General features: G+C 42.1%; 1 protein-coding gene across 2 annotated transcripts; it reads right to left on the bottom strand.

Moving 5' to 3' along the window:
• Nucleotides 1-4,347: 4,347 nt before the first annotated feature.
• LOC111601183 (transcription initiation factor TFIID subunit 4) lies at nucleotides 4,348-24,545 on the bottom strand. 2 transcript variants are annotated; one of them, XM_023317664.2, is made up of 3 exons: nucleotides 24,469-24,545; nucleotides 4,843-5,300; nucleotides 4,348-4,790 (listed from the first exon to the last, which is right to left on the bottom strand). In XM_023317664.2, exons 2-3 carry the CDS (start codon nucleotides 5,295-5,297, stop codon nucleotides 4,496-4,498), a joined length of 750 nt encoding a protein of 249 aa, XP_023173432.1. In that variant the 5' UTR covers nucleotides 5,298-5,300; nucleotides 24,469-24,545; the 3' UTR covers nucleotides 4,348-4,495. The 2 variants fall into 2 exon arrangements, with proteins under 2 accessions (XP_023173432.1, XP_023173431.1); XM_023317663.2 differs by lacking the exon at nucleotides 24,469-24,545 and adding an exon at nucleotides 10,623-10,818.
• Nucleotides 24,546-24,563: the final 18 nt, after the last annotated feature.

Raw genomic sequence — 24,563 nt, 5'->3', positions numbered from 1 at the left:
TAAGATTCGTTCTCTTTTTGTGAGCAAACGAAATATGCTAATTAGCTGTTGAGCTTCCATTATTTTCAGATGTGTATGAATATTTATAAAAGTCATGTGAATCTGTTGATTGATATGACAAATTATGAGTTTTTGATAATAAAAAAGGAAAAACTTTTGAAGGAGTCTTAAATAAAGTTTTTATATTTTGACAAAGTCCGTTTCTAGAGCTATTAAAAATAGCCCAAGCTGATATATATATTTGTTAATTCATTTTTGCTAAGTCTTACATTTGGAGACATAAAAAATTCATAAGGTTGCTTAAGGCAATAGCAAATAAAAATATTTGAATATAATTTCCCAGCATAATATAACAAAAAACTATGCTTTCATCTGAAACTTACATAAATCATTTAACTTTAGTCAATTGCAATTCTTTCAGAATTCTGTGTCAATTTGTATTTATTATGCCATTACCAACTGCGCATCCTTAGTCAATTAGGGACCAGTTATATAGTTATTTAGCCTCTTCTGCTTGTCTCACAGTTTTATGCACCTATCCAAGGTAAATGTCAGCTTCGTGCTCCATTTAATTAAAATTCCAGCAACCTGCTCGGGCTTATGTATGTTTATGTGCCCTAAAGTGCTGTCACCTTAACGCGCACGCATCATGATTTATAATCCTGCTGCAAACAAAATTAAATAATAAAACTGAGTGAAAAAATACAAAAATAAAAATAAAAAGAAGAAAATACTATGCACAATCTGTAACAAAATGCACCACGTATGAAGGAACATCGGGCTGCGCATGCGCAATAAATTCGGTTTTTATGACACCTGACAAAATACGCAGCAGCCGAGATGCTGCAGATGCTGGAGTTTGGTTGTTGCGGCTGCTTCAGTGGAAAATTGTTTAATGACTAATGGCAGCGCGGTTGAATTTTGGGGTGGGGAATGTATAGTCGGAAACACATACGTGCACATACACATATATAAATATATATATGTATATATATAATGCGCATGTATAGGGGACGAACGCCTTCTGCCGCTCGCTTTATTGCCCTGCGTCTATTGAAGATTAATTTCATTTACACAACTTCATCGCCTTGGCCAGGCTTAACACTTTGTTGCCGGCTGCTGCCGCTGCTGTTGCGTTTTGAAGTTAATAAAGTCATAAATATTGTCTTTGGGGCTGTGCACGGATTTTGGTTGCGCTGTAAGACGCCGTAATACGCAATAGTCAGAGCAACAGCAGCAGCAGCAGCGTGTCTGGAGCGGCACAAATCGTTACGTGTCGATAGTTTTTTATGGCTCCTTTGTGAGTGCCCAGTGGTGGCCAGTGGACCAGTCTACAGCACTCTACATAGAGGCGTAGCATATGGCGCAGATTAGAAACGGAGCTGATATATTTTATGAGGAAGCAAATTGCATCAGCAAGTGAAACTTAACATGTCCATGGGAGGAGCTTAACTTTATTGACTAACGAAAACGAACTTTTGAAAGCGGTGGAAAATTCAATATATGTGCGAAAGCGAAACTTTATAGGGAACTAAATCGAATCAGAAATATTAAATTAATTTATAAGAGATTCAAACTTTTTTAAAGCCGGCAAGAATTTATAATTATTTTGAATAAATTGTAAGCGAAAAAATTACTTCAGTTGACACTTCATTTAAGTGTAATTTATTGTGTAATTATCTTACTTTAGAAATCCTACACTTTTTCTTTATTTAAATTAAAACAATTAATTTATATTTATATTTATTTTGAAAATTGGATTTTTTATATTATACATAAAGTATTTTATATACTTTTGCTTAGAAAGAAAAAAATATATTTAAAATATATTTGTATAAAAATATTACAACTTTATATACAATTATTAATTCATTTCATATATATATTTATTTATTTATATTTTATACTTTGTATATTTGAAATCACTTTCTACACTATTTCCATAATATTCTTTACCAGAAAAAAAGAAGATATATTTGATATTAATTTATGTCGAATAGAAGCTAGCTATGATTCACATTTCTTTGATCCATCACAAGTTATACACCTTCTGGAAACAGAAAAAAGTTCCCCTCGTATTTCACGTTGCACGAAACGTGGCGCAATGTGTGGCAAGTTTATAGTGTGAATTGCTTTCGACAAATTGAAGTGTCATCAGCTAGCCTCGTTAATGCCTGTAAAAGCAAAGTGATACGAGTATATATATACATATGTATGTAAATAGACGACAGGAAAGATGTTTTCATGTTGCTAATGGGCACCTTATCTGGCCACAAGTGTGTAAATACGAGCAACAGATAAAATGGGAGACGAGCAGCAATCAATACACAATTCCCGTAAGGCTTTATCCGGGCCAAGGCAAACAAATGAACACATGAGCATATGAAAAGGTGCTTCACAGTTTTATATAGTTGAGCGATCGGAGTATTGGCACAGCTGCTACTTTATAAAGAAACTTCAGCGATCGGAACAGGGCTAAACAGGCGACGACCTTATGCAAAAAAGGTGCAACATTTTCCATATACAAAAGCAACTCTTTGTTGTTGCTGCTAAACAAATACACTCATATATCATAATACACACACACATACACATGAACTGCGCCCTAACGGAACGTTGTCGAGTGCTTGGGCTTGGGGTGCATCAATGTGTCTGTGAGTGTCGGCATTCGCCTTCCTGCCCAGCTTGGCGTTGTGCTATGCAAATACACCTTGCATACTATCGAATCGCCTCCTTCCGGCCGGAAAAGTGATCTACACTCAAGTGGCGATAGTTCATGTTTTTGTTGGGGTGGTTTCCACATAAAGGGGGTCTGAACTTTTCTCGTCTACCTGTCAAGTTTACGCCTGACGGCACAAGCGCCCGATAAGTGGGCAAGCAGCTGGGAGAGCTAACATAGAGAGAGAGTCCTTACCATACTTATAGCATATGCAGGAGCAAACTCTGCAACATGTAGGCTCAGCTAGGGGTGGATAACTGACAGGTGTGTCAGAAGTGAAGAGTAGACGCACTCGAAATTTGTTTAGACATCAAATGAATGCTTATCTAACAAAAAACTATTTAGATGGGATTAAAAGTACAGTTTGTTCCAGACTAAGTAGGGAATATATATGAGACATGTTAAAAGTATGCTATGGAATTTAAATTACTGTCAATATGATAAAAAGTTAATAATATTCTGTTTTATGTTTAAAATATGTAAAGTGCTTATTCTGCTAGGAATGAAGTACCTTAAAGTTTGTTTTGCATATTTTTGAGACTACATTTTAATAGTTCAATATCCGCGAAATGTTTACTAAAACCATTTAGTAATAGAAAATATTTTGCTAGAATTAATTTAAAGTACTAAAGAGTCCAAGAATTAGATATACTATCAACTATATCATCTATAGCTGCCCCGCTTTCCTCAGTTGCTATCATCTACCAACTTTTTCCTTTTCTAATTGGTTTAAAGAAGATTCTTATTAAATTCCAAGTTATACAAATACATGCTTTTATATAAATGAATATAGCATCCAATTGCGCATCAAGTTTATGTATTTGTCTTTGATAACTTGGATTATCTCAGACGTTTATTTAGAAAATTTAGTTTAAATGTAGTAAAAGACTAAGACATATCTTCACTATAGCTAAATTAGCTTCCAAATAAAGACGATCGATATAATATCAGAGCACTTAAGAAGTATTGTAAAAAAACGTTTACGTTTTCTGAACACAATAATTTCAAATATGCTAATGTCGGCCTTAAATGAAAAGTTCAGTTCTACTTCAGACCTGATCACAGCAGTGTCTATGGCATTTCTAATTGCGTATGCATGGAATGGTCATTCTTTTAACCCATTCCGAAATGCTATCAATTACACGAAAATGAATGCTACTACAACTGCTGGCCACGGCACGAACCGCACGCATGCCCAACTGTAACCGGGATGGGGCGGCGACGTGGCGCACGGCTTCAATTGAAGTTCAATTGGAGACGCGTAGATTGTGATTTGATTTTATTGCCAGCACACTTAACATAATGAGCGGCACGATAAGATCACGTTTCCTCCAAAGAGACGACACCGACAGTTGGCGACTAGCGCATGCGCATATGCTTCCTGTCTGCCTTAGTGCCGGCCGGCCGGATATTCCTTTAAGTACTCGACGGCATTGTCGTCGAACGTCTCGGCTCAGTGTCTGCGGCTGCGTCTGTGTCTACGTCTGCAATCAGTGCACAAAAGTTCAAAGTGCATGGACGGAATAAATGAATTTTCATGGAGCTCCATTGAAATGCCAAGTGCAGCAGCAGCAGTAGCACTGAGCGGCAGCAGCTGATTGAACAAAGGACACACCACCTGTTTCCTTGGGCTTTTGTTCTGATTTATTTCAAAAGGAAGTTCATTGAACTAAAGTGAACATGGCTGTAATTGAAATCGTAACGCGCGTGCAGAGACATGTCTAAGCCACTTCTATATCTGCCAGAGCCCCTCCGCCCCTCTCTCTCTCTCTCCCTCTACCACTTGTACGTTAAATATGCATCGTAGAGCAACTTGGATTTGTAGTAGCGCTTCTCTTCCTCCATGAACTGCAGTATATCCTTGACATTCATGTGCTTGATGCGTATGATAAACGAACGTTGTGGCGGCTGTGCGCCGCCAGATGCCTGTCCGCCGGCAAGGAACGAACTACCTGGTGCACCTGGCTTTCGAGCACCCAATGCCATCATGGCCGTATTATTTGTTGACTCCAGGCGCATTTCGCTCTCGCCCGAGTTGGTGGGGCGGTTGCGTTGCAATTTCATCCAGCGTCTGTAATTTTAATTCAATAAATTGATTATAGATGTGGCTTATCCAGAGTTACCTGCGATGCCCGTAGGCGGAATCATCATCCGAGCAGCCGTAATCAGCCACCTCGCGATCGTTGAGAAACATCATTGTGGTGCGCATATTGTGCTGCACCACACAACGTGGATCGTTATACAGATTGTTGCCAGAGCGATGCTCACACAGCTCGATGACTGTACGCATCAGATACTTCATGTAGGTCTCCACAGCGGCGAGCAGCGCATTGACAAGATCTTCCTTGAAGTCCTTGGAAATACCCTCTAAGGTGCAGTACTTGAGCAGCGTCTTCTCAATAACTTTTGGCTCGAAGAACGACGGGCGTGGCATGTCCCCAAATTTGGGTCCAGGAATGGGCTTCTTGCCGGAAGCCATCTTCTGATCGTCGCTGAGATCGGGCACAATTAGATGCTCAATGATGAGCAGCCTGCCGGCATAGGGCTGCATGGGCACTTCAATGGGATAGTTGGACATATTCTAATGAGTAAATAAAGAGAGAGAGAGTGCAACATTTTAAAGTTTTATTCTAGCAGCTGCTAGCCAGAGTCTACCAAAGCTGTGGCACGCTTCTGCACCTTTTGCAAGGTAACATATGCCAACATGATCCTTACCGGTCGAGTGCACGATCAGTGACCGCAACAGCCCACTCGGACAGCACTTGTTCCTCTTCAGTGCACAGTGCACTCAACCTGCCCACACATCTGCAGCAACAGGAGCGAGGACATGTTATGCAAAGTGCACTGGAATGCGAAAGGCCAAAAAAGGGAACGTGCTGACTGGCACGAGCGACTAATTATTCAAAAAACTGAGCATGATGGAATGCTAGAACTGGGACAGCAACAGCCCAACCCGAGTCGCTCTAAGCGGATATTAAGCTAGAACGACGCGCGACTGTCGCCCGTCGACCTGCGCTACCCCCGTCCCGCACATTTCCGCGCACCACTGACTCCCGCAGCCCAAAACGAGGAAGGTCCAGTCCAGTTGAGACGCGTCCAGTCAGTCATGAGGGTGCTTGGGCGCATACTTAAACTAGGCATTACCTGAGCTCTGGCTTGTGTCTTGTGTGTTGTGACAAGTTGTTACCCCTAGCTAGAAATTTATTAGACATCGCGATCAGTCGTTCGACCTGTAAAGACGTGAATTCGAACAGCCTTCGCTTAAGCTCTACTGCTGCAGAGTTCTAAAAATAGAACTTTGCGGTGCATTCTTCAACGCAACAGCAACAAAAACCGCACACGCAGCGTTTTCTTATCGCTTGCTTCCGCGTAACTCAATTGCTTTAATTGCAATTTACGAAATTTCGTCGCTTGGCGCGAGTGCGCCTGCACTCAAAAGCACAATCCGCGATGACATCTAATGTCAATAACCTCGCTACAGCTGTAAAGGTAAATGCAGAAATGCAAGCCCAGCTTAACGTTGTGATGGCAAATAGGCAAGCCTCCATCATGCCAATAAACTCAAAAATAGATATCGCCTCCGTGCAAGGCATCACTAACAACAAAAACACGAAACGTAAACAGCCAAATTCACCAAAAACCATCAAGAAAAGGCTCATCTTCGACGAACCAAGCACCAGCAATGCAGCATTAATATCAGAAAATCGATTTTCACTGCTCGTAGAAGAAGATGAAGACTACAGCGAATCACCTGTAGCTCCAGAAGCCCCAGTATTGACCGACCAGCAAACTACTCCGAAACCTCGTCCGCCCCCCATATGGTGTCCAAACATCAAGTCTGTGGCCCTACTTCAACAGATAATAGATAAAGTAATTGATGCTAAATCATACGTAATTAAGCCAAAGAAGAATAACATAGGTGTATTAACCCAATGCAGTGAGGACTATCGCAGAGTTATAGACCACTTTACTAAGCTGGAATTGGAGTTCCACTGCTACCAGCTTAAGGAGGACAAACCATATAGAGTCGTGTTCAAAGGGCTTCACTCCAGCACTGATACAACACTAATTAAAAAGGAATTGGAAACCAAAGGCCACACAATTACAAATGTGCACAACCCACTGAGCCGTATGGACAAAACACCGCTAAATATATTTTTTGTTGACGTGGCTCAGGCCCCCAACAACAAAGAAATTTTGGACATTCGAGTTGTCTGCAGGCAACGCTGCACAGTGGAACTGCCAAGAAGATACAACGACCTGACACAATGCCATCGCTGTCAAGAATTTGGACACACACAACGCTACTGCCACAAAGCTCCCAGATGTGTGCGTTGCGCCGGGAAACACGCATCCAAAGACTGCACCCGCGAAAAGGACCAGGCACCAACTTGTGTGCACTGTGAGTTACAGCACCCAGCCAACTATAAGGGCTGCCAAGTATACAAGCGGTTGCGCAAATTGCAATCCCCAGCACAAAAAAGGAGTCCCACACAAACACCGTCTACGGGTCCGAGTACTGCTTCCGAAATTACAAGGCCCCGGAGCATTACCCAAGCCACGAGCTTTGCAACGCCTATTAGTGGTGTTTCTTACGCACAGGCCGCTAGAGGTGGACCGTCAAATAAGAATACCACAAGTGACACTTTGTTCACTGAAATGCTTCAGCAACAACAACGTCAGTTTGACGCAATTAATGCCGAGCTCAAAGCGATGCGAGAAGTACAATCCCAACAAGCAACCATGCTAAACAGTTTAATGGCCATCATAACCAAGCTTGCCTACAAATAATGGCTTTACGTGTGGGTATCTGGAACGCCAATGGCCTGAGAAACAAGACTCAGGAACTGGCTGCGTTTCTCTCACAAGAAAACATAGATATAATGTTAATAACAGAAACTCATGAGTGCCCCACTACACAAATTTTCGGATACGAACACTATCAGGCTCATGGTGAAGGAGCAAACTGCTTTGGTGGATCCTCAATCCTCATACGAGCAACAATACCGCATACACCTTTACTGCCAATTTGCAACGCAACAATGCAGGTCTCAGCCATCACCCTGCCTACGTCTATTGGAGCGATCGAAGTTGCGTCAATTTATCTTCCGCCAAACACTGGTCTGTGTGATCATCACATGGAACAGGTTCTAGGCCAAAGGTTGAATAAGACCCTCATCGGCGGCGACTGGAATGGATGGCACCCATTTTGGGGAAGCAATAGTGCGAATCGTCGCGGAGAAGTCATATTTGAGGCGATTCAAAACTTACAATTCAGCATATTGGCGACTGGAGCCCCCACCCGTTACCCAATTAATGGACACAGGCCCTCGGCAATCGACTTCGCTGTCTACAAAGGCATCTGTGACCGGCAATTGACCATTGAAGAATCCTTGGACCTATCCTCTGACCACCTGCCACTAATAGTCACAATCCACGCGCAGCCACAGCCCTTGCCCATTAGGAAACAACTACTGCCAGCAGGATCAGATTTAGGAGTCTTTAGGCGCGAGCTCCATTACTCTTTGCACATAGAAATGGAACTTAACACTCCTGAAGACGTGGACTACGCAGCAAACAAACTGCAGGAAGAAATAGTCAAAGCTGCGCACCAAGCCGCCCCACCATCTTGCCAAACAAGACAACAGTCTCCGTACAACATCCCCCTCACCTTGGAGGCCCAACACCTACTAATACACAAAAGATGGGCCAGGAGACGCTGGTTAAGATTACGCACGCCTGATGCCAAATCCATGTACAACGAAGCCACGAGGCATCTTAAAGCTGCTCTCGCCCTGCTTCAAAAGAGGTGTATCAGCGATGCGCTGGTACGAGCTGAATCGCCCACTGACGCAGAGTTTCAATTATGGAAATTTACAAGAAAGCTCAAACGGCAGCCAATACGACGTCATCCCATTCGGAGCATTTCTGGTTCCTGGCACATTGGAGACGAAGCTCAAGCTGAGGCTTTTGCAAACCACCTTCAAGACCAATTCACGCCGGTGATTACCGCAGAGGCCTCAGAAATCGAAGCAACAGAAGACATCGTTCTCTCGCCCCTCCCAGCTGAAGACCAGATAACTGGATGTACAAAAGAAGAGGTTCTTGAACACATCAGAAGAGTGAAGGCAAAAAAATCCCCTGGATATGATCTAATAAACGGCAGAGTCCTTAGAGCACTGCCTGACTCCACCATAGACTACATAACTATGGTGTACAACGCCATGCTCCGCATCCGGCACTTTCCAGCCTGCTGGAAGCGCGCCGTGATTGTGATGATTCCTAAGCCTGGCAAACCCGTGGGAGAAATTGAGTCGTACAGACCAATTAGCCTGTTGCCAGTACTCTCCAAAATATTCGAAAGAATATTTCTGGAACGAGTACTGACACATCTGGGACGCCAGGAGGCCATTCCAAACCATCAGTTTGGCTTCAGGAGACAGCATGGAACACCGGAACAGGTTCACAGAGTTGTGCACCATATCCTTGGAGCCTTTGAAGAAAAGATGTACTGCTCTGCCGTCTTTTTAGACATCAAACAGGCGTTTGATCGAGTTTGGCACCTGGGACTGCTGCAGAAAGTGAGGACCACCCTTCCAGCCCCATTTTTCGCGTTGCTATCCTCATACCTTATTGGAAGAACCTTCCAAGTGTCAAGGGGGCAAACAGTATCCTTGACTAGACCAATTATGGCTGGAGTACCACAGGGTAGTGTTCTAGGCCCAACACTTTATACTTTATTCACAGGAGATATGCCAACTCCCGAGCCAAATATAGGAAGTACAGATGCAGTACTCATAGCGACCTATGCAGATGACACCGCCATCTTATCACGTCACGTATCTGCGCAAGAAGCTTCAGACTCACTACAAAAATATCTGGACTCTTTCGGACGCTGGGCAAAACGGTGGTGTATCACCATTAATGCACAAAAGTCTGTACATACTACCTTCGCCACTAGAAGAGGAGATTGCCCAAGCGTTGCATTGGGGCCCACTATTCCCAAAGCCTCAAAAGTAAAGTACCTTGGTATCACTCTTGACAGAAGGCTGACTTTTAAAGCGCACATAAGTCAAGTAACCTCAAAATGCAAAAGCAAGCTAAAAACCCTCGACTGGATGCTGAGAGCTTCAAGCAAGTTGTCTTACAGCAGCAAGGCCGCCATCTACAAGGCAATAGTTGTCCCAACCTTCGTATATGGTATCTCTCTATGGGGCTCCTCGGCGAAGACTACAAGGAACAAAATTCAGACCCTGCAGAATAAAGCACTACGCAGATGGACTGGAGCCAGCTGGTTTGTAAGAAACTCAGTCTTACATAGGGATTTAGCAATTCCCACAGTTGCTGAACTCATTGGGCGACACAGTTCAAGATACGCGGACAGACTTGCAGCGCATCCTAACCATCTCGCAAGCAACCTGGCTATAAACAACAATAGGCGAAGACTGAAGAGATTGCATCCTCTAGACAATATTAGAACTAATTAAGATAGTAGCTACAAGTGCAGAATAATTGGCATATCTGCCCTCCCATTAGTTAAGGTTTAGAGCTAAATGCGCTATAGAGTCTAAGACAATAAGCTGCAACAAAATAAAGAAATAAAAACGAAAAAAACAAAAAAAAAAAAAAAAAAAAAAAAAAAAAAAAAAGAAATTTATTAGAAATTCTGGTCAAGGTGTGTGTTTGCGTCGCTTTGTTGGCTGCGTGTGCCGCCGACGCCGACGCCGTCAGTCGTCTGTCGTCTGCCGTCTGCTCCCGAACAGGTTCATTACGCGTGCCGTCAGTGCAGTCGCATCCACAAGGCGTCGACCTAATTATGTATTTTCTTTTCTTTAATTATCAATGTTTTTACAAGTCGAAAACTTGGCTGGCTATCCATAGGGGTAGATGCGGGCTTACTTACTCAAGTTGTTGGCCTTTTCTTATTATTATTCAACTTGGAGATGAGCAAATGCAAGTTGATTAATTCTTAATGATGAGACGAAAGTAGAAGACTACTTAGGCTCGAATAACTAATTTTAGTAGCATATGCTAGGAAGTGAGAAGACTTTTAAGAGAACTCCTTAAGCTCTTCAATTGATTAATTAGAAATGAAAGAAAACTTCAAATGATTCTATCGATTTTATCGTCTATCGATTACGCTGGGCCTTTTACAACACTGCGGCAAAGCAGTAAAAATTTGAATAACGATAGGTTAGCAAATAGTCAGTGCATCAATCGTAATGCTAACGGTCCATATTCAATTCAATGCATTTAGAAATGCAGATTGGCAATTCCAATTGCCAATGCTCGCCGGCTTGCATAATTCAGTAGGAGCTGGCCGAGGGGAGCGGCAAGAGACGTCTCTGGCCAAAGGAGCAGCAGTTGGGATCAGCACATAAACTAAGCTAACAATTCAACTAAAATGCCAACTAGATAATAAAGAAAAATAAAAACCGATGAAGCAGGCCTGCGCCTGCCAAGCGAAGAGCTGAACGACAAGCGACAGTGCAGTTGGCCAAATGGAAATAAGAGAAATAAAAAAAATGCGAACACGAATGCCGCCGTCAGGCGAAGGTAACCCGAAAACTGACTGCCAGACGAGTCAGAGCTGCAGTTGGAGCTGCAGTTGGCGACCACCCACACACTGTTTGCAGTGCATCCTCGCCGCCTGCGCAGTGTCAAATAGACAACAACAGCAACGAGAAGAAGAGTGAGTGTTGCGTGGAGCGCGGGCGTAGCTGGACGTTTAGACGGTTAGACCGATGAGTTGTGGGCATATTCCAGCGAATAAATATTATCATATGGAAATTTCTTTTCAGAGCAATTACGACTGCTCCCCCGTTGCAGCATCGCCTCTCCTGCTTGGCAAGGTGACCCAGCAAACGTCAAAGTTTTGCGCACAGGAAATCGAAATCGCAACAAGTTGACGTCGCAAACGTCGACGATGATGTAGCACCGCCTTTGAGTCGACTCGAGTCGAGTCGATTCGAGAATGGGACGCTGCGTCCCATTCATAGATATCCACAGCATGTGGCAGCAGTTGTAGAAAGTTGAAGGCAACATGGAGTGCAGCGACAGCCGGGCACAGGTCGACAGACAGAGACAGACAACAATTGGCAGCCAGCCTCCATTGAGCCAGGCTTTTGCGTACCTGTTGGGCTGGATGCGTTTTTTTTTTTTTTGGGCGCAGCAAACGAAATTGGCAATTGTTGCGCTTTTAGTAGCAGTGGCAGCTACTGTTTCTGCCACACACCTTGCAGCACAGTTGCAGCGGAAGCAGCAAGCCAAAAGCCACTGTTTTGTTATATATAGATAGATATATACCCTATATACCCTGCACTGAATAGCTAACAGTGGGAGCTTGGACAGCTTTCACTGCATTCAGCTTGTAGATACTCACAGGTTGATAGACTTGTATTTGGTGCTAGATATTTATGTATATTATTGGTTATATATGATATGTAGATCTGTGTACGAGACCAGGTGAAATAAATCATATATTTATATAGTATAGTAAGAAAATTGATTTATTTTTATATATACATTTAATCTAGGCTGATCTAGATAGATGTCTATGAAAGTTAGAGTTTATTAGGTATATTATATGATATCTATTTTATATTGAATTTATATGCCATAAGGAAAACTTTGACTCATAGTCGTCGTAAAGGCAGCTAATAGACAGCTTGTGGTTAAGTAAGAGTAAGACTAATACAGTCAGTCAATGCATATGAAGCAATATGAACAGATTGACCTTGGAGTCTACGATGCATGGTACTAGAATTTGGTACTTAAGTTATATATATCTAAACTTCTATGTCCATAATCTATCAATGTGCCAATCAATCTCTTATTGAATATAATAAGAGCAGGCTTGATAACAACTTTTATTTATCTATTTCATGTTGGCTTGTCTAAGGCATTCAGCCATGCTAGCGTGCATAGCTCTGCAGTTATCAAATAAATAACGGAATCTTAGCTCATTTTCAATTTCACTATAATCTCTATTAACGTAAAGAAATTTGCTTTATCAAGCATATATAAAAATATACTTCCTCTATAGGGTATCTCAAATGCAAGCAGTCTCTACGCAAGCGCTCCTACTGGTTATTGTTCTTGCCATCTCTGCCCAACTTTTAAGCCATTTTAATACATGGAAAGGCAGGGTGGAGGGGGCGTTGCTGTGAGGGCCTTTAACTGCAGTGTTGCATCTTGTGGGTGTGGCTGATTGGGCGAAATGGATGAGTCTGAGCCGCAGCCTGGGCTGGCCGCAATGATCAATCTTTGACGTGAAACGTTTATTGCGGATTCAGGCTGACGTTGTTAGCTAAAATGTTGATTATTATTATGACGATGATGATGACGTTGTGAATGTGGATGCGAATGATGTGGACGTGTGAACGCGGCAACGGCGGCGGCAGCAGCGACGACTGAAGATTTTGATTGCAGCCAACGTTTGCCCTCGGTGCCAGTTGCATGTGGCTACTGGTTTTCAGCCACCACTTAAGTGGGCGTGGTGGCATTTGAAAAAGTTAGCTTGATACGCTGGCAGGCCTGCTCCGATTTAAATATGAAAGGAAACGATTCATTTCGCTTATGGAAACGGCTGACAGGCTTCGCTAATGTTTCAATTACAGTTCACTTTACTTAGCTATTAAGTTCAATGTGAGTAGAGCACCTGACGGGCACCTGCAATGCACACACACATACACACAGCTTGACGTGTGTCTCGTTTTCCTTTCCAGGCAGCAGGAAGTGAAAATGACACGCCTTGCCAAATGGAGACAATTGACAAAACACCTACAATATTATTGCTGCTTCCACTTCCAATTTGTTTTTACAGCATCGCATTTCCGTTTGCTTCTTGGAAGATTTGAAATTGAGCATTGTTTCCAGCAAATTGGTAACAGGAATACATTATAACTGAGTTGCCAAATGTAGGAGGAAGTTAGAATGGGAAATGTTTTTTTACTTTAGCTCAATCTTTAAACACTTGTCTCCCTGGGTTTAGAGCGGAGCAGGTAAAATAGTTGAAATTTAGAAATTAGTTTTATTTTTTTTATCAAATTGAGGTCTAGGAATCAGTTTTCACTATCAAATAACCATTGTATTTTATATTAAATAAAATATGAACTAAATTTTGTTATTATTTTCATAAGTGTAAGTTCTTATTTATAATAATATACAAATATTCAGATTTTATACATAAACCTATCTAATAACATTTGTAAATACACCTTAGTTAATGGAGTCCCAAAAATATGAATTAAGTTCTTTTAAGAACTTACATACGCACGGACACACGGACAGAAGGACATGGCTAGATAGACTTAGCTCGTCGTCCAGATCAAGCATATTAATACTTTCTTGGATTTGCCACATTATACCCTAAATTCCCATTTTCAATGGGTATCAAAAAATATTTCAAGTAAAAAAGTCAAATACAATTTTCTAACTTCCTCACAGTTCCAGTCATTCCATATATCAACTCATTAGCCAGTTAAAACAGTCTCTTATATATATTTATTTACTTTATATATGTCCCCATATAAATTCTATAATTATAATAATCTTTGATTACAACAAAAAGAAGAAGAAGAAGACTGCGCATCACAACAAGTAGCAACACATTATAAAAACATTAAAGACAACGAACCACATGAGGCTTGCTGCCCAAGCCCAAGCAGCTCCCATTCCCAGTCGCCGCCAGGCATCGATGGCTGCACATTGACGACACGTTGCCAAAAGAAAATTACTCGTATTATGTGAGCAGCGGAGAATTTCTTTATAAACATGACGCGCGTTCCTCGATGGCACCATAAACCGGACGATAACCCGCGTGTGCCTGCGCCCCACGCTGACCCCCAGGGCCCCAAAACACAAAAAAAAATCATATGCAAAATGGGCAAAGCGGGCAAACTTAATAGCTGTTAGGCTGCAGTCGGGCACTGTGCCCCCAACCGAAGACCAGCGAGTAAATATATAAGCAACAAGTAGAGGTATCGCGACTAGGGGCTGCCTGACTGCGAGACACCCTGCAACTGAGAAATGAGTTTTTGAAAGACTCCTGATTTCCAATCTTCAGCAAAGATTCTCAATGTCTTCAAATGTGTAAATAGTTTTGAGTTTGAATTGCTTGATCGACTACTCTGCTGCTGCTGATGATTGATGGTGGATGCTATTGATGCTAATGGGTTCGACCTACTTCTGTCGATGGTCTAAATTTCCAGGGAACTTATATAGCCTGTTTACCCCTTTTCAATGAGTTCAGCGTTCAAGAAAGAAAAAAACCAAAAGTGCAACACGCCGCCGGCGGCGTGCATGGCCTGTGGTTGCACGGATATGTGTTTGGATGCACGCCCCCCACATGGACAAGGGAGCGCATGCAGTGACTTCCCTGCCCAGAGAGCTGAAGCTGCAAACTGTGAATCGCGCTGGTTCGTGTGTCGTCAACCTGTAAAATGTATAACGACAACATTAAGCTCGTGCCACCAGCTGGAAGTTTAATGGTTGGGGCACTTACTGCTTGTGGACTGTGGCAATGTTGCAACATCATCAGCAGACAACATACAACGGTACCAGAGCTCGCTCGCTGCGCGGCAGGTTCATCACGGTTCAGGCAACGGTTGATCTGATTTGTGTCGTCTCCAAAAAGGGAGGCACAACAACTCAGTTGTTGCCATTGTTGTTGTTGTTGTTGTTTAATGTAATAAAATTTTAATATTATAATTTTTGCTGTTAGTTTTTTGTTTTAGTTTGCTTTGACCGCTATGAAGCTGGTTTCTTGGCTGCTTCGTGCCTCGTCAACCTGTTCCCTGCATGCTTCTAAGTAGCTCAGCTGTGCCCAACTTTGTTTCCAAATCACGGCCAGGTGCGATAGCCAGCCTGCCTCATATTACGCGCTGCGTCTCTGCGCAGGGATCTTCATTTCTCGCATTGCATTCAAGCGAAACTGCAACCGACAGCCACTCGATGTGCTCAATGGATGTGCCGCTTTGTTATTCCTGCTGCTCTGGCCTCAGCTCCTGGACAGATGCCGCAACGAGCCAAAATTAGTGCTCAACACTCGTGGATGCATTATCCTGCCGCGTTGATTTATAGACGCGCGCGCGCGCTCGTTTCATTCTTTTCAATTATTTTTGGGACCTGACATGTTTTGTTTGGTGTGTGCTCACACACACACGCATGCACACGCATACACACTTTATTTATTCAAATGCGCTTGAGCTGCATGCAACGAGTGCTGACACTAATGAAAATCCTGTAAAAACATCTGCGCGTGCGCCTAAAGTGCATCGCGTTTGCCTCTCTATGAATTTATGCGTCGTGTCTGCATATGACAATGCGTAGGTCCTGCTGCTGAAAGATTGCCTGAAGAGAAATATTTCAAAATTGAATGAAAATCAATTATAATTTCCATAGCGATTGTTGGAGTATTGAGAGAATTGCCTTTGTAATGCAAAACTTTTTTGCTTGCTTGAAAGATTGAAAAGCAAAAGTATGAGAAGAATGAGAATTTCGTATTGCATTTGTATATTAAAGGATGGATAGGTTTTTGTTATTAAAGGCAAATCAAATTGTTTAGTTAATAAATAAGAGACGAGTTCTGAAAGCAAGAGTATCCTAAGAAGTGAATTTATTTATGTGTATTAGATTTTTAGACACTTTCCATCACTGCATTCCATTTTTCTTTTGATTCCTTTATAAAAAATTGACTTCTGTATAAAAGTGTGACAAGTAAAATTCAAAACTCTTAACGCTAAACTGCAGTAGAACATCTAGTCATTTAAGTCAGATAAATATTGAATACATCATATGAAGTTCAGAGTCTCAGAGTTGAGATACTTAGATTAGGTCAACAAGGAAAGGATGAGCTGAGACTAGAGCAATAAAAGATCCCACGTGACAAATTCTTTGCTCAACATCAAATACCTTTTCGTATAGATAGAAAACTATCAATCAAAAAAGTCTCTTCCCTTTTATGTGCTAAGAGTCAAGCCAATCCTGGAAGATTACAATGATGCCAGTCCATATATAGAGAATGTCATTGTCATTAAAGTAGAATAAAACTTGTAATTAAGATTAAATTAGAGTAAAGCATTAAAGATTTCATGCTGCGACCGCCCACAAAGTGAATAAAGAGTGTTAGCTCGCCCAGCGAGATTTCATTCAACATGGACAGGCTACAGACGAGTCGTCAAATTGATGGACATGATTAGAGACTTAACAACGAAATGAAAAGAGAAAAGCGCGACCTTTGGCGCCTCGCAGCGGTGCAACAAGCCCCTAAAAAGACAGATGTATGCCGTATAATTGATGAGCTTTTAGCATTTAACCAAAAAATCAAAAAAAAAGAAAAAGAAAGAAAGAGTGAAAGAAAAATCAAAGATGGATTGAAGAGGCGACGGGTGCAACTAACGCACTTCATAAGCAGGCAGAGCGCAAGAGATGCGCGTGAGGGAGTAAGGGAGGTAGAGAGGCTAAAGGTGTTAAAGGCAGACGAGTTCGGGGCCACAAAATGATTAATCATTTGGCAGGTGCGCTTGCAACAGAGAGCAGAAAAGAAACGGTACTCGAGAAAAGGGTTTGCCTTAACGAGAAACTATTTAACTTAATTTCAACGGTTTGCATTTTTGGTTAAACTGTCAAGTGGACCGCGGCGGCCATAAAAAGGATTGCTTTTATTTGGACTGCCTGTGTGCGCGCCACACCCACACACAAAAGGTGCGGCCGCTGTGTGTGTGTGAGTGTGTGAGGCGTGGCAAGGACTCAAGCCCGTGCCTGTCTCTCCTTTTGGTGTTTTGAGTAGGCTGGCCATCATTATGTAATTTGACGAGAAACGTAAGCGAGCACCAGCTCAAAATCAAAGCGTTGCCTAATGAAGGGTTTAAGCCTGGCTTTGGCCTTTTGCAGCTTGAGCTCATTTCGTGGTTCGCTTTTTAACGATCTTTGCTTTATCAAGATTTATGACAATTAATAATAGGTCTAAGGCACTATGAAGCGATGCTGTGCAACTTCCGCTCCCAATCAATTAAAAAGATCTCCACACTGAATTATGACAAAATATATATGGACTGTTCCACATATAAGCAAGATTTATGTTGACAGTTCGCTCTAACTAAGAGTCATAGCAGACCACCTTGCCGGGGGCACACTGTACATGACGCAATCCAGGCACCTTGCCAAAAACAGAAAGAAGTTAAAAAGGACGGTGCATGTCCTAAGCCACAAGCTAGAGCCATGGCCAGGCAGCTGGCTGGCATTCCTCTCTATCTCTCTCTCCCTCTCTATCTCTCTCTGTCTCTGGATTTCTAATAGCATCTTCATCTCTTCAGATTTGTCAGCTGTCTGCATGCCCGCTTTTGTGTGCACTTCTTTTTGTTCTGCTTCTTTTTTTGCGAATAATAGCGATAGGCATCGCCAGCCTAGGCACAGGTTCCAGACCTGACTTTCAAGTCCTGTGTGGCATTCGACGAAAACAAAAAAAAGAAGATGAATCTGTAGAGACGCTCATCACCTGTCCTTGCGCCAAAGGCAAAAGTATGCCTACATTTGTCTATAATACTTTTTTTTGCCAGGTTGTCCTTTGTTTGAGGATTTAGCGTATGATCCAGTAGGTAAGTCGACCTGCAGCCAGCAATATATATACAGATATTCTGTTTTGTATTGGCATGTGCCCTGCGTTATGAGGGTACGCTGCAAATTGCTTGCTGAAGCATAAGTCGGAGAGAGAGAGAGTCGAGAGATGGAAATGCTCTTAGCTCGAGTAGCTCTTGAAGCTGTTACTATAGAGGAAATATTGCGTGATTGATTGATTGCATAACTGTTGGACTAAGCGAATTACTTAGAGTATCAGTTATTCATCAATACAAAGTAGAAATGTTGAGTGTAGGAAGTTTCAAAAGCTTAGATTAAGATTTAAAATATCTTGCATGAGTTTAACTCTTGCAAGGCAATGCTTGAGAATTCCTACAGCAGCTGTGGCTAATTTGCGGAAAACCAATCAGTTTTCTTGACTATTCAAGCAGCCTGAACATATTACTGATATCTTAGAGAAGTGTAGAGAGTGCAGAGCCAAAGGTTATATAAGAGAAAAGGTCTTTGAAGCATAGCCCGGCCAAGAAATCCGCTTAGAGATTTAATATAGCACAAGAAAGCTTGAAGCTGAAGTCTATATTTGGCAGAGCAGACGGCGACTCTGCAAAGACTTTGCCAGCCACCTCAGATTTGTAGATAAAGTTGTTTATTCCAAGATATTAAACATAAGTCAAAGAAATTGTTGCTCAAAATCAACTTTGCTTATCTTAAAAAAGCAAAAACTAAGACACGCAACAAAATCAGCCAAGAGCGAAGGATAACCCTTGCGACAATCAGTTGAAATATCAAACATAATTTCTATATATATATATTTCTTCATATTATCTTGTCATCGAGCCTGACTAAATGCAAATACAAACAAACAGAAACCGCAGACACTTGTTAAGCGTTTGCCAAGCTGTTGGTAAATAAATACCTGAACTATGAGCAAATAGAAGCTCGACCCGCGGGTCGCCAGACGGACTGCCTGACCACATGAAAGATAAATGAAATGTCATTTGAACACGCACAGCACGTTTAGCACCTGAATTTGTTTGCTTTTGGCCAACGGCTACGAGATCGTTGTGATCGTGATTTTTGATGACACGAGCATATTTACCACAGCAAATGGGTTTATTTGCCTGGCTATTTGTTGGTCAAGCAGGTGCCAGAAAAACTATGCCAGATAAGCGACCTGGCCGAGCTTAACATTTGGTTGAAGAAGACTCGACCACACCTGTTGGTTTCTCACGGTGGGTTTATGCTTTTGAATGCAGCTTCCTTCTCTCTCTCTCTCTCCCTCTCTCTCTTTCCCTCTCTCTATCGCCACAGGACACACCTCGTTAGAAAGCCATACAACTCTGTTTAGCTTTGTCCTGCCGCATCGCTGCCTAATCTGCGAACAAATGAACTGCTTAGCGGGCGTCTAGCCCGCTCGCCGCATGCTCTATTTCTATTTCGTTTCGATTTTGCGCAGTTCCTAATGTAATGTGCGCATTGTTTCCTCCTTGTTTGTGCCAGTAGCAGTAGGTGGTGCATTAGCGTTGCCTGCGCACGCCTTCGGCATCAGGTGGTCTGCCCCGAAATGAGTTGTTCAGCTATGTAGTCCAACCATCTGGCCTGCACAGCTGGGCTGCCTAGCTGCCAGCCTGTCTAGCAAGGAAGCAATACATGACTAGAAGTTGCCCTTTAAATGGGTTAAAAGTGTTGCTGTGTTAAGTTCCTACTTGAATAAGTGCGTTGTTCATGTTTTGCATCATTATCCTTATCAATTTTAGCAAAAAAGGAATATATTTTTATGTTAATTATGTTTCTTAGAACTTATGTATGGGATTTGAAATTTCTGGATTTTAAAGTCATTGAGCTATGGTTAAAAATATATTTGAGTATCTTACTATGTCATAACTTTCTGAGCTCTTAATCATTTCGAGCTTTACAGCTATGGAATGATACTAGAGTTTTTGTAATTATGGAGATGGCAGGGCTCTAAATTGTAACAGCTTTAATCTTCCAATAGTTTCGGAGATCGATGGGCTTTGAGTTAGAAAGAGCTTTGGTCTTCCAATCTTCCATTGTTATTGAGCTAGAAGCTCTTCCAATCTTCCATAGTTCTAGAGATCGAAGCTTTTTATAAGTCAAAGCAGTTCGATCTCTTGAATAATAGGCGATTAAAACTTGAGTTTCCATGCTTCCAAAGATCAAAGCTCTTTAGAGCTCAGAAAGGCATACCACAGTAGCTCTACTCTTTACGTTTATACCTCATAGAACTGATCACATCTGCTGACGATAAATGCCATTGAACAAAGACCTCATACCCACTTTATGCACTTCCGATGTGTTGAGGGTATATAGCTACATATACATTAATGAAAGTAGTAAATGATCAGACAGCACTCAGTTTGAGCAATTCATATAGATATTAGTTCAGCTGTTGCCTTCCACAAGCAAAGATCAGAGCAACATCTTCATTAGCAGCCACGCACAATCCAATGCGCATCGATCATTATGCACTGGAGCTAGGTGTAGCCGGGCAACTGCTGCTTATCCTCAAGCAGCTACGCCTGCTGCCTTCAGATCCTATTGTACGCAAATCTGAACCAAATTTATGCAAATTGAAATTCCTTAGCAAACACCTGGTCGGGCACACAAACACATGCATATAGCTGTGTGTATGTGTGTGTGTTTAACAATTGTTTCAATGGCAGCCTGGAATGATGAATGTGCCAAAAGATTCCACACGCCGTGCCCGGGCTGATTACACCGGCTAACACGGCAGACAACTTGGCGCGTCGCACAAAACTGTAGCAAATCTTGAGGAGGCAAAAGGAGAGCGAGACAAGAGGACAAGAGGACAGGGCGACAGGCAGACAGACGGGGCAAGGTGTCAATTCTGGGAAATCTGCGCAGCGTGCGCGGGCAAACAATGCACTGCACAGCGGGAGGCTCTGGCCAATGCAGAAAAAGGCAAACAAAATTGTTATGGTGACAATGACAATGCACTGGCTATGGCCAGCACCAGCAGCAGCAGCAGCAGCAACAATTGCAACTGCAACAACAGCAACACGTAACGAAGCGCAGACAACATTATTGTCATCGCGGCATCAATAGGCATTGGGAAACTAGTGCAGTGGGCTGTGGGAGAATCTTTGAGCTCCAATTTAAAAAACCTCACTTCTCGTGGACCTCTTGCTCTTCCCCTGCGTCAGCTTCTTCTTGTTCTATTCTGCTGCCCACAGGCAATTTGCATCTGGAGGCATTTTTGTTTGAAAAATCACGTTGTTAGTGCCTGACTGAACTTTTACAATTCCACGACATTATTTATTTATTTTGCTGCTTCTTGCTACTTTTTTGTTTAGTTTCTGTTATAATTTACATACGAAAACATACCTGATTGCGCGAATTCGCATGTGTCGCTGCCTACACATTGCAATGGCACGCTTTAGTGTTGTAAAACGCGCGCAAATTTAGTAAGATATAAAATCTTAGCTGTATAATAAGCTGAAACGTTGTTAAGCAGTAATCATAGGCTCTTAATAGGGGCAGACTAAATCATATTTATATATTCAGAGCTTAGCTGCTACACAATTTCAGTGTTGTAAAATGCCTGCACTTTGATGATTCTTAAAAGCAAGATGTTTTTCAAAGTATTTAAGTCAAAGAAATTTTGTTTAAATTTTATTAAAAACTCATTTCATGAGCTGATTAAGTGAGATTAGTATGGCTTGATGAATATGAATTTGATAAGTTTATTCTTATAGTAAATGGTGCTTCGTATCATATGAACTTTTCTTTCCCTTGCCCTTCCCTTCCCTTCATTAGCCTTTAAATTTAAAATTGCCTTTAAAATAAACTTTTCAATTGTTCACTAAAATGCAAAATTGATTGAAAACAAAAGGCGAAAATTAAAAGGAAAATAATTCATATTTTTACATATTTCATATTCAAAATTTCGCTTAACAATTTCGTAGTATTGGAAAGCGTGTAAAATGATCAAAACTTTTAGCAATAAGAGTTTTTGTTGCTTAAGTTTATTTGTTGCAAGATGAAACAAGGTAGAAGAGCCGCATAACATGAGCAGCTCGAAAGGTACTAATCCTATTTAAAGGCACTGAAACAGAAATAATAAAACTCTTTTACGACAAGCTTTAAAAAACGAAGACGAAGAAAGAAAATGCGGCCAAGGGACTTTGCCACGTCTGCGTCTGTGTCTGGGGCAGAGCAACAAATTATTAACGACATTTTAAATACAACGCCTTTGCGACCGCATCTGAGCACGAGAGCGAAAGGGGTCATGCGCAGGTCTGAGAGATTGGACCAGAGAGACAGAGCGACTTCCCACTGGACGAAGACGCGACGCCTTTTAATGAGATTTGTCTGCTCCGAAATACATGAAAAACTCGTGTTTCTTATGCGTTTAAGCGTTTTAAGGACACGCAGGCAAAGCAACAAAAAGCCACGGCCACTTGTTGAGTCTGAGGATAAGCAAAACGGCCAACGTGTGGCATTAACAAGTGCGTATGTGTGTGTGTGAGTGGAGGAGGCAGAGAAATACTGGTCCAGAGATCTCTACAGAGTTGTGCTTTATATTTTATGCTCCGAGCAGGCAGTAAAAATTGAAAATTACTTTTGTAGCGAATCTCCAGGTGAGGAGACCGGAGAGACTCAGGCCCTACCGCATTTGAAAGCTGAGGCAATAATTGCAGCACAGTGAAAATTACAATCGAGCATTTTTATTGACTCTACCTCACGGGCCTGGCTTAAAACAAAAAATGAAAGAAAAAGATGCGCCGACACGGATCTGCGTGCGATCGATGCACTCGATGAAAGTGCGTGCGGCTTATGGAGATCTCTGAACCTGGAAGCTGGAACATGTGCACCCGCGGCGCTTTGGTTACTGTGAAAGTTTGGTAAATGTTTCAGCTCTCATTTTTATTTTTATTGTTGTCGTTGTTACATACAGGATATTATGTTTAAGGAACAGAAGACAACACAGAAATGTTGTAAATAAATCTCATAGACTTCAATGCCACCCGAGGAAAAGAAGAAGCTCCTCCTTTATCCGTTTACCAACTCTAAGAGTTGTCAACAGGCTACAATAAACTTGTTCTTTAGATGATTTAAGGCAGCAGCAAACGTAAACTAATTAACTTGCACAGCGGTCAGGCAGTCTACACCTGTTGGGTGGTCCTGCCGGGAGAAGGAAACCAAAAAAAAAGAAAAATTAGTTAACAAGATCATTAAATCTTTGCTAACAGTCTATCGAGGCATTTGACTTGCAGAAAGAGAGAGAGAGAGAGGGAGATGTAGTGGACGACAGTTACCCGAGCCACGACGTGCGATAAGATAGCAGAGACCCGACCAAGGCTCTGCCACTGGCGCTGAGCATGTAAATCGCATCTGGCACAGTACGTGGTCAGTTGGATGCTGCACCGGGTTTTATCTCACTAATTTATGCTGGTGGCTATGGCCTGACGAGAGATTGCGCTTGCCCTAGACTGCAGCTAAGACTTGGTTCTGTTCGCTTCTGGGAAACTCAACGGGGACAACAAAAACATTTGATAAGCGCACTAATTAAGTTAAATGTGCGCCTGTGTGGGCAGCAGGATTCCAAGAAGAAGAAGACCATTGCAATTGGCACAGGTTTGCATTCGAGCATGATTTATGTTGCAACCCATCATCCAAGGCTAGCCCAACACCTTCTTATCTGACAAACAACACAAAAAGTGTTTGTTTGTTTTTTCTTTTGACAGCTGCGGCTGCTGCTGCTGCGGGTGGCTCCACTTGAGAGCCCTGCATGTGTTGTTTTTAATTGCTCAACACGCGCTTGTGTGTGTGGCAGGATTTGTGCGTCTAAATTTAGATTTACGATTTAAACCCTTGTCGGAGTCGATTAACAAGCGACACTTGGTTAAGCATGCGCCGTTTTATGGGGCAGCGTTTTAAGAGAGCGCTAAGAGCGCCACATGAAACAAATTGGAATTGGAACTAACCACAAGCCAAGAGCAGCGCGCTTCATGGCTTTTTAAGAGAGTTTTATATGATATAGAGCTTATTTACTTAAGTATATATATGTGGTTGGGCTTTTTTGACTTAGGTCCTTTGACAAATAAACTACTCGAAATTCATTTAAGCACTACCTGTACCCATGTCAGTTGTCACACGTGCTGCGTTTTACCTGAGCTTTGTTTTACCTTTATTTGCGCATCAGGTCAAGTTCTAATAAAACCCTGCACCTGATGAGCAATACTTGTGAGGGTAAATCGTATTTTTTTTGTGCACTTCGGGT

This window comes from Drosophila hydei, unplaced genomic scaffold, assembly GCF_003285905.1.
Source record: "Drosophila hydei strain 15085-1641.00,03,60 unplaced genomic scaffold, DhydRS2 tig00008114-arrow-pilon, whole genome shotgun sequence".
Taxonomy (NCBI): Eukaryota; Metazoa; Arthropoda; class Insecta; order Diptera; family Drosophilidae; genus Drosophila; species Drosophila hydei.
Note: the sequence above shows the minus strand (reverse complement) of the source record. Positions and strands in the feature narration are given on the sequence as shown.